The following is a 10,117-nucleotide window of genomic DNA, read 5'->3' on the forward strand; positions in this document are numbered from 1 at the left end:
CCATGGCGCTAAATCACATAGACTTTAAAGAAAATAAAGAAATAAATCTTTTAAAACCTTGCTGGATAGCCGGCAATAAAAAATATTCAACAACGCAATTTGTAAAACAATTTGCGCGACATGAAATTAACGCAATCGACGTGGTTGCAAGTTGGTAGGAGTATATGTTGCAAACATAACTGTAAACTGTATAACTTAATTTTTGTTTTGTCTATATGTTATAAATAGCCAACAAATATGTGACATTATTGACACGAATCAGTTGAGAAGAGAAACACTAAATAATGTGGTGGACACTCGTAGCCGTCGAGCTGTTACCTTCAAGGACATTGTGCAACTTACTTTTGGTATAAATTACATATTAAATCAACAGGTTACCACTCTTATGGGTAAATATAATTCTGTAGTTAAACAATTATCAATTGCTATTGCTACAGTTTTCGTCTAGATGATACCAAACATTTGCTGGATCAAATTATAAGGAAAAAATTCGATTTAACTCAACCCACGCAGCGAACAAATCAAAGCGAGAGTTTCAGTTGTCGAAAAAGAAAACGAATCATTACAAAGCAAACAACTGTCTGTGTAGCAAAGAGAGCTAGAGTAATTGAACCGCAGTTATTGGACGAACAAAATGTAGATTACTATAGGCATATGTTAACCGAATCTCAGCAATGGAATACGCAGACTGAAAATGTAGCTATTGAACAGGTAACAGGCAGATATAGCAATTTATATATATATAGTTATAGCTGGCTCTGATTCTTTGCATTTCAGTCACAAACCATTGAAGTTGCTCGGACTTGCTTACCCGAGCACACGATCAGTGTAACACATGAGCTAACTTTTACCGAGATTGACCAGGACATAATGTGGAACAATGGATTTGGTGAATCCAATCAAGTTGACATAACAGCGTTTGAAGAATTTCTGCCAGCCAGAAATGCTGGTAATATAAACAGCTGTAGTTATTAGCTAAATACTTAACTTTATATATTTTCAGTGAAGCGTAAGTCGCTTGACCTCTGTACTACAGGTGCTTTGTGCTACAAAATGCCGAGATTAGCAACAGATACAATTATGGGACATACCAACGATAATCCACAAGCTTCCAATCCTAGTCAAGAGCTGAATCTAGATATGGAGGTGCTGGCAATGTCTCCAAAAAAAGCTAAAACTAAATCAAAACGTAAAATGAAATTGGCTAGAGATCAGGTTATCAAAATTTCACGACAAGAGCTCCTCCGTGACAGAGAAATATATTATAAAGCATTAGAGAGAGAAAGATTGCGAAAATCTAAAATTTTGAAAAACAATAATACGCGTAACACATTACTAAGCAGTTTTAGGCAAAGGTTAGTTATTGCAATACTTCATAAATATTATTTAATAATAATATTTATTGTGCAGTCAACATTTTCCAGATTGCTTAAAACGACAACTGCAGCTGTCTAGTGAACAAATAGAGTCGGACTGTGAACTGACAATACGATCTATATTTGGCGCTGATTATTGTGACGAACTGTCCAGAGAAATACTATCTGTAAGACCTCTAAGTCCTAAACAAACAGATGCTTTAGAAATTGCTGCTCTGCCAGCTTTAGAACTAGAGCCAACAGTACAACACTCCCCACCAACAATTGAAGTCCCACAATGCGGAAACAACAACAATAATAACTATATCACTTATAATTACGATATATGTAATATTGGTAGGCAAATTATGCATTTAGTTGTGCCCGCCTATAACTAATGAGTACCCTTTCTTCAACAAAGATTCTTTGGGCATAATGATGCACTTGCTCAGCATATGGCGCAATAATCCCGATCTAAAATCGATTGATGCCAACAAATTTGTCAAATCATTTCCCGATCGTTTTAAAGCTGCCCTGGCTTTCAGTCATTTGTTATGTTGGTTACATTGACATAAGGTAAATAACGATATCTAATCTTATCTTATCTCATCTCTTAGCTCTTGCAAAGGATGGCTTTATAGAACTCACCACGAAACGGAACTCTTTAGAAATACACGAAATTACTTTGGGCGCAGAGTCCAATAGGCTTATAGAAGAAAACTTAACGAATTAATTTCTAAATCTTAGTTAATTAACACTCAAGTGTTTATATTTGGTTTTGGTTTTTTTTTTTTTTGTAAAAACTTGTTTTTGTTACCGTTTAAATAACTATAATTCATTAACATTTGTTTAATTCTCTAAATCGTTCTTTGTTTTGTTATCTTTCGTCTTAAACATCTTGTACCTCTCTAAATACCATTAAAACCAAAGTATATGTAAAACAAAATACAATCAAACTGAAATTCAATTAAATGCCAATTTGCTGGGCCAAGCATGCATAAATATTCAATGAGCAGAAGCCAATGATGGCCGCAACCAGAGCTTTCACTGCAATTGCTGTCCAAGGTCCAATACTTAGGATGTGCAGCAAACCTTCCAGCCAAACACCCTTGAATATGGTCACTGCTAGCAATATGGAGACTAGCGGTTTTAAAGCCTTGTTGAGATCGTGACGTGTGAACAACCAAATCAACGTGGCAGTTGATAAATGCTGGACGAGCAGCACATTGGACTCCAAGCACTTTTGTATGTAGATCCAGCTGAACTCGGTGCCACGTGCGCCTACCCACAACATAATGCCACGGGACAAGATGACCTCCGCAGTAGCCCCTAAAAATGAGGAATTAATGTTGTTTTTTTTTTAATTCAGGACATTTCAATACTTACAGCCCAATCCAGCGGTAATTAATTTTGAATGCCCCTTGCCAGGTATGCGACTCAGTATGAGCGCAAAGCCAAGTAGATCTGCGACATCCACGCTGCAGCGCAGTATTTCCTAAAAAAGAAAGCAGCATATTTAAATAGAACATATTTTTGAATACTGTGAACAATTTACCGCAAAAAAGTTAAATTCTCCGCTATTCGTCGATGAGTCCGAATAGAAGAATGTAGCTAAAACGAGCATTTTGCAAAGCTGTGTGAATATATAAATACAGCCCGCCTGCACACATTTCCAGAACGCACCATATTCCGATCTGAAAACAAATTTATCAATTTTAATAAATGTTTATTGATTAATGAATAATGATTTATTGATGGCCTAATTTTAAAATATATATTACTCACAAGCCGGAGTATTTGTAGGTGAAGTAATATGGCAGTAGCAGTGCAACACAATTACCAAAGTGGTACAGCGTCATTTTCTTTTATAAACTGTAACTTTTTCGGTTAATTTGTTAAAACATTAATTTATAGTACAAATTGGCACACGAGACGAAATGAATGAAAAAACACTGGGTAAGAGGAAGAGCGGCGAGAGAATCCAGCAGCTGTCAATTGTTGCCGGTGGAGCTGCCAACGCGTGCTAATTTGGTATATAAAATACTAGTTATATATGTAAATAAGAAAACAGATAAGCCAATTAATATTAATAATGTATTCAATCCTAAAATAGACAGCGTTAAGTAACTATAGACTATGAAAGTATTTCTTAATTGAAAACAACAATATTTGGTGCCTATATCACACAGAAATATAAACAAATCAAAAGCAAACATTTATTTATTTTTAATTTATCGCATTTTGATTGTATAATTGTTATATATTTTACTTTGATATTTGTTCAGAAACTCATTTAATATTCGGTATATATAAACCTTTGTTTGGTAATTTTTCTTTGTATAACTTTTAAGCGAGTTGGCAGATCTCTTCGCCAGCAACACGTCATCTGTCATCTGGGATGGCTTGGCTGTGCATGTGTGCGTATGAGTGTTTTTTTTATTAGGGCAAAATATCTAGCAAACTCTTAATTGAGTCGCCAAATTCCACGGAATATATTTGTTAAAAATTTATAAAAATATATTTAGCGTGAAAACAAAATTGGGTCAAAAACTGCTGACCATTCGAGTAAATCGCTGGAAAACTGAAAAAAAGGCAAATTGCAAAACAATTGAGCGAAGAACTGTGCATGACGAATGCAGAAAAAGCAACGTCAACAACAAATACATTTACAAAAGCAATACGAAGGGCAAGGATCAGAGCAACTTAGCAATTTGACTTGAAATGAGATGCAAACTCGACGTCGTCATCAACAAACGGACCAGCAGGAATTCAGCAGCAATTACAGTGTCCAACAATTGCCACAGCAGGAGCAACTGCAGCAGCAGCAGCAGCAGTCTCTAGTCCAACATCCTGGCCAACAACAATTGTTGTTCGTAGCTCCTCCATTGGAAGCTGCCATCAATATTGGCGAACCTTCATCGAGTGTCGACACAGACGACAAATACGACAAGGCAGCCCGTCAGTGGAACCTATTTAGTGGCATTTCGTCACGCTCTGGCCAGGCGTTGCGCACTTTTATACAACAGCCATTGAGCGCCGCTGCGGCTGTTGTAACAGGCAATCATCCCAACCAATCCCAAAACTTTGATAATAACAATACCAGCAATAGTTACGAGAAGAGCATCTACAATTTTGGAGGTCATCCGACACAGGTAGAAACTGAAGAAATAGAGGAGCCAGAGATATTCATAATGGCAGCAAGAGATCGTACGGGCGAGTTTGCCAATGCGATACGTTCGCTACAATCACGAAACATCACAAGGGCGGTGAACATACGAGATCCAAGGAAGGCCAAACAGGTGCAGAGCTATTCAGAATTTATGATGGTTGCCCGCTTCATAGGCAAGAACATAGCCAGTACATATGCCAAACTGGAGAAACTGACCATGTGTAAGCTAATGAATTATATCCAGTATCCATTTTTAAATTCATCCCTTTTGCACTTGCTTACAGTGGCCAAAAAGAAGAGTCTGTTCGATGACAGACCGCAGGAGATTCAGGAACTAACGTACATCATCAAAGGTGACTTGAATGCATTGAATCAACAAATAGCCAAGCTACAGGATATTTCCAAGGATCAGCGGCGCACCACAAATGGCAAGCATCTCGTCTCACATTCCTCCAATATGGTGCTTGCCCTGCAGTCCAAACTAGCCAGCATGAGCACCGATTTTAAGCAAATCCTTGAAGTGCGTACTGAAAATCTCAAACATCAAAAGACGAGACGTGATCAATTCAGCCAAGGACCTGGGCCCTTGGCCGCACACACAGTTTCACCATCGACCGCCAAGCAGGGCTCGTTGCTGCTCAGCGAGGAGAATCAAGCGGTTAGCATAGATATGGGCGGGAGCGAATCGACGCCCTTACTAGGAGCTACTTCACATCTCCAGCAGCAGCAGCAACTGGCCATCTACGACGAATCCGATACGTATGTACAACAGCGTGCAGAGACAATGCAGAATATAGAGTCCACAATTGTGGAGCTGGGAGGCATCTTTCAGCAGCTGGCGCATATGGTTAAAGAGCAGGAGGAGATTGTTGAACGCATCGATACCAATGTGGCGGATGCGGAGCTTAATATTGAGGCAGCGCATGGCGAGATACTCAAATATTTCCAATCCGTTTCTAAAAATCGTTGGCTTATGATTAAGATTTTCGGTGTTTTGATATTCTTCTTCCTGTTCTTTGTTGTTTTTATGTCATAATTAATGATAAATACTATCCCAATTCTAAATTATTGTGAATACATATGGCATATACACCTCTATACATATATATGTAATATATTTTTATCGAAATGGAGATATGTACAAAGGTAAATTCTTGATTCCAATTCAAACAGTTTGTAAAATAAAGTTAAATCAAGATACATACGAACATTTCATGTTGGGCTATTACATTTGTGTAGATACGGGTAGTTGGCAGGCGGGCTTGATAAGAACTCGTTTCTAATCTTTATGATGTTTAAGTGCTGTGGCCCGTGTGCAATTGCCTTAGATACATGTGTCAACTGGCCTCTGCTTCAATGGATAAAATGTTTAGTCGAATATGCCGCTATCTTGCAAGCTATGTAAAAGATATAGAAATGAAATAAGTGTATTATCATTAAAAGTAGTGAAAATATAGCTATTAAATAGCATTAACAAATTATGTATATTCATATTTGTAACTGCTTTAGCCAACTTTTAGTTGGAAACGATGACTTAACCAATAGATTAGGTGGAATAATTTTAAGAAGTTGAAGATATTGTTAGAGATTATTTATCATAACTTAAGTACAGCTTTCATCTAATACAATATTTTAATATACTAGCCAGGGATTCGAACCCAGATTCTCATTAAGTTGTATTGCCAAGGTCACTTTTACATATTGTATGTCTAGACGAAGTCCTAATAGATACTACCTATTTATTATCTATTTAATGTAACATATGAGTCTTACTTTGTAAGCTTTGTATCTTTTCCCTTAAATTATATATTAGGTTAATATTATAATTTCGTTAAAATAAAATAATTATTTAAAAATTTCTGTTAGTTTTCTGTATTTATTTTCTCTGAGGCTTCAACTACCAAATGAAAAACTAATTAAATTATATTAAAAAATAATAAAAAATACCATTAGAAATCTACATAGATGTTTCTTTGTTATGGTTGGCATTATGAATATCTAGCAAATTTTTACATTTAAAAACATTCTTCGCTCCCAAATGGAGTTGTGTGTAGGTCTGGGTAGGTGTGCAAGTCGGTGTGTGTATGTGTGTAGACATATATATATATATGCGGATGTAGATGTAGAAGATGCTCTAGTGCCAACAACAATGAGATCCCCAGGCAGCTGCCCTTTTTATACCCTCTTATGTCGAGATGAGCGAATAAACCATGCTAAAATTAGCAGAAAAACAAAACAGAACGTTAGACAAATGCAAAATGATATTTATAAGCATAAGTAATTACCCGTATATATAGTAGAAGAAGCTGATCAAATAGACGGCCAATTTAATCCACCCCTCGCGCAGATTACGCGACAATGTGTCCGTCTTTAACACTGTCGTGGGATCATATAAACCAGGACCCGACATCAAGGGACGATTCTTGTAGCTGCAAGGCAATTATTTATTCATTTTATATAATCATAACTTGCAACATTGCCCAACTTACCGCCATATATGATAGGCTATTAATGGTATATTGAGGCAAAGTGAATACCATTCTCCACAGAATAAGAAAAGTAAATTTAAGAAAATGTGCAGCAAATATTCCGGCAAAACCAGCTGTAAAAATTCATGATTAGTCACTGCTTAAGACATACTCAAAACGGATATATACATATATACGTATATATATGTATATATATTAAATTTTTACTTACCGGATTTAGACTATTGCACTGATCGATTGGATTTTTATAATCTGTTTTTAGCTCATCGAATGCAATCACATGAAATATCGCGAAAAATATTAGAAATGCATCGCCAATAAGCGCCACAATATATGTGAAAGCGGTGAAGTTGAAGGCCATTGTTTGTAGCGGTTCGTTACTCAAAATACTGCGGGCTGTTATTTAAATCTTAATAAAATATATATTATAAATGTTTATTTAAATTAGTTTGTTATAATTACGCACTTCTCCTGCTACATGAGTGTGTGAGTCGTGTAGAATGATGACAGCTGTGACTGTCGCTTAACTTCTCGCCCAAGTATGCTAACAGCGCGTTGCAATGTTGCCCTACTTTTTTTGGTAAAAAATATTTTTTTAAATTTGTCTTCATAAAAAAAATCATGTGTAATGAACAGAAACAAATTTTAAAAAGAGCATGACTTAATTATATATAAAAATTGATATTGCTTACATTAATATTAAAATAATGACAACGGCTTAACGACTCTGTAAAGGGTGTGCCGTTGCAGCCGGCTGTAAACCAGGGCTACATAAAATATCGGTCTAAGTGCCTCAATAATCATTTAAGACAATTTCGCTAGTTGTAGCTTAAGCGCCAAAAATGGGCGTTAGACTATTTTAGATTTGCTGAATATATTTATGTTTAATTAACAAATGTGAAGCACGAAGGAAGTTTATTGTAATAACAAACACTTTCAAATCATTCGTTCAGTACTTTCAATGCAACCCTGGTAGCATTTGCCGCGGAATTTCATATCCAATGCATTCTCAAACCGCCATTGCAATTTTACCCAGCAACGCGATCACAGAGAGACTAAATTTAACAACTCCTGTGCAATCAATTCTGTGATAAATAAATACAAAACTGAACTAGACAGGTTGAGACGATATTTTATGTGAAAAATGTCTCAATTCAATTTTGTGAGCGATCTACAGAATGCGTTAATAATGGATGGAGAGACGCGTGGTCCTGCGCCTCGCTGGAAGAAGAAGCTGGAAGCATCGCTCAATGGAAGCGTGAATACAACACGTTCCGTGCTATCCGTTTCATACAATACAAGCTTCTCTGGCGTACAAGCACCAACCAAAACGCCAGGCAAAAGTTCTGACGCAAAGACTAAGAAGAATGCAACGACGCCAACGAAGACGCCTGGAGGTGGAGATCGTTTTATACCCAATCGTGCAGCCACCAACTTTGAATTGGCTCATTTCTTGGTAATTATAATCAGTAGAAATATAACCTTATAGATAGATAACGATATAGGACGTGGAACTTGTAGGTCAACAAGGACTCTGGCGATAAGTCCGATGAGGATCAGGAGCAGCAGCCAACAAGCAGCAACGAAAATAATGTCCAGGCATCTGCTCACAAAGGTGAACGCCAAAAACTAATCGCCGAGGTGGCACAGGTGGGCGAGAGCAGCAAGAGTGGACGCATACTGTGTTATCAAAATAAAGCACCCGCTGCGCCCGAATCCCATACGAATCCTCTTAAGGTGGTTTACTCATTAAAGACACCCATATCTACGAAGAGCGGATCACGCTATATACCAACCACATCTGAGCGCATACTCGATGCACCAGACTTTATCAATGATTACTGTAAGTATTTCTATATAATTTTTGATAATTAATACAACGATTCCTTCTCGACTTAGACCTCAATCTCATGGACTGGAGTGGCGATAATATTGTCGCTGTTGCATTGGGCAACTGCGTTTATTTGTGGAATGCAGCTAGCGGGAATATTGAACAGTTAACTGAGTATGAGGAAGGGGATTATGCTTGCGCGCTCTCTTGGATTCAAGAGGGTCAGATCTTGGCTATCGGCAATAGCAGTGGCGCTGTTGAGCTGTGGGATTGTTCGAAGGTGAAACGTTTGCGTGTGATGGATGGACATAGCGCTCGTGTTGGTTCTCTGGCATGGAATTCGTATTTAGTTTCATCGGGCAGTCGCGATGGCACGATTATACATCATGACGTGCGCTCTAGGGAACACAAAATAGGCTCGTTAAACGGGCATGCTCAAGAGGTTTGCGGCCTTAAGTGGTCCACAGATTTCAAGTACTTGGCGAGTGGAGGCAATGACAATCTGGTGAATGTCTGGTCTTTAGCTGGAAATGGCGTAGGCACCGCAACTGACCCACTGCACAAATTCAATGAACATCAGGCAGCTGTACGAGCGCTTGCATGGTGTCCCTGGCAGCCCAACACACTGGCATCTGGCGGCGGCACAGCGGATCGCTGCATCAAATTCTGGAATGTATGCAATGGCTCCCTTATCAAATCTGTAGATTCCAAGTCCCAGGTGTGTTCTCTGCTCTTCTCACGGCACTACAAGGAGCTAATCTCCGCACATGGGTTTGCCAACAATCAGTTAACCATCTGGAAGTATCCATCGATGGTTAAGCAGGCCGATCTAACTGGACATACGTCGCGTGTCTTACAAATGGCCATGTCGCCCGATGGCAGCACTGTGATAAGCGCTGGAGCTGATGAGACATTGCGACTGTGGAATTGCTTTGCTCCCGATCCAATGGCAGCCAAAAAGGTATCCAATGTCAACAGCAATGCAAAGAAGAGCGTGTTTCGACAGAGCATACGTTAGAGATGAAAATCAGAAGGTAAATGGTAGATGTCAAGAGGACTCTCGTAATAGAGCATATGCCAGAGGCGAGGCAGATCTTAAGACACAGAGCTGGCAGCCTCTCTCTAACTCCTACTCATCCGACTATTCAAAACTAGCCAGAAATGTTTTACTTTCATTAAGCTTGCTATAAAAATTAATTAAATTGTTATTTTTTAAGCATTTCGTCTAAGCCAATTGATGTTTCATAATTATGTGACTTTTTGATATTTGATA

The 10,117-nt window shown here is 38.1% G+C and overlaps 5 protein-coding genes across 8 annotated transcripts; 3 read left to right on the top strand and 2 right to left on the bottom strand.

Annotated features, from left to right (window-relative positions):
• The first annotated feature begins 313 nt into the window (after window positions 1-313).
• LOC111602477 lies at window positions 314-2,110 on the top strand. Its single transcript, XM_030223338.1, has 7 exons — window positions 314-389; window positions 449-711; window positions 778-949; window positions 1,004-1,355; window positions 1,411-1,712; window positions 1,777-1,911; window positions 1,973-2,110. Exons 1-7 carry the CDS (start codon window positions 386-388, stop codon window positions 2,086-2,088), a joined length of 1,344 nt encoding a protein of 447 aa, XP_030079198.1. The 5' UTR covers window positions 314-385; the 3' UTR covers window positions 2,089-2,110.
• A 57-nt stretch (window positions 2,111-2,167) lies between these two features.
• On the bottom strand, window positions 2,168-3,324 carry LOC111602478 (transmembrane protein 147). The gene is made up of 4 exons (XM_023319540.2): window positions 3,141-3,324; window positions 2,911-3,049; window positions 2,742-2,850; window positions 2,168-2,684 (listed from the first exon to the last, which is right to left on the bottom strand). The coding sequence occupies exons 1-4, from the start codon at window positions 3,212-3,214 to the stop codon at window positions 2,323-2,325; spliced, it is 684 nt and encodes a 227-aa protein (XP_023175308.1). The 5' UTR covers window positions 3,215-3,324; the 3' UTR covers window positions 2,168-2,322.
• Window positions 3,325-4,081: 757 nt separating this feature from the next.
• Window positions 4,082-5,640, top strand: LOC111602541 (syntaxin-5). The gene is made up of 2 exons (XM_023319672.2): window positions 4,082-4,745; window positions 4,809-5,640. The coding sequence occupies exons 1-2, from the start codon at window positions 4,082-4,084 to the stop codon at window positions 5,558-5,560; spliced, it is 1,416 nt and encodes a 471-aa protein (XP_023175440.2). The 3' UTR covers window positions 5,561-5,640.
• Window positions 5,641-5,724: 84 nt separating this feature from the next.
• LOC111602542 (protein cornichon) lies at window positions 5,725-7,596 on the bottom strand. Of its 4 annotated transcripts, XR_002751622.2 has the most exons (6): window positions 7,480-7,573; window positions 7,225-7,422; window positions 7,014-7,126; window positions 6,810-6,953; window positions 6,472-6,737; window positions 5,725-5,921 (listed from the first exon to the last, which is right to left on the bottom strand). XR_002751622.2 is itself a non-coding variant. In XM_023319673.2 (4 exons), exons 1-4 carry the CDS (start codon window positions 7,372-7,374, stop codon window positions 6,710-6,712), a joined length of 435 nt encoding a protein of 144 aa, XP_023175441.1. In that variant the 5' UTR covers window positions 7,375-7,409; the 3' UTR covers window positions 6,407-6,709. The 4 variants fall into 4 exon arrangements, 2 of the variants coding, with proteins under 2 accessions (XP_023175441.1, XP_023175442.1); XR_002751621.2 differs by lacking the exon at window positions 7,480-7,573 and having other exon boundaries at window positions 6,538-6,737; window positions 7,225-7,409; XM_023319673.2 differs by lacking the exons at window positions 5,725-5,921; window positions 7,480-7,573 and having other exon boundaries at window positions 6,407-6,737; window positions 7,225-7,409.
• A 395-nt stretch (window positions 7,597-7,991) lies between these two features.
• LOC111602536 (cell division cycle protein 20 homolog) lies at window positions 7,992-10,094 on the top strand. The gene is made up of 3 exons (XM_023319666.2): window positions 7,992-8,469; window positions 8,535-8,856; window positions 8,913-10,094. Exons 1-3 carry the CDS (start codon window positions 8,158-8,160, stop codon window positions 9,860-9,862), a joined length of 1,584 nt encoding a protein of 527 aa, XP_023175434.1. The 5' UTR covers window positions 7,992-8,157; the 3' UTR covers window positions 9,863-10,094.
• Window positions 10,095-10,117: the final 23 nt, after the last annotated feature.

Source organism: Drosophila hydei, unplaced genomic scaffold (assembly GCF_003285905.1).
Source record: "Drosophila hydei strain 15085-1641.00,03,60 unplaced genomic scaffold, DhydRS2 tig00000172-arrow-pilon, whole genome shotgun sequence".
Classification (NCBI taxonomy): Eukaryota; Metazoa; Arthropoda; class Insecta; order Diptera; family Drosophilidae; genus Drosophila; species Drosophila hydei.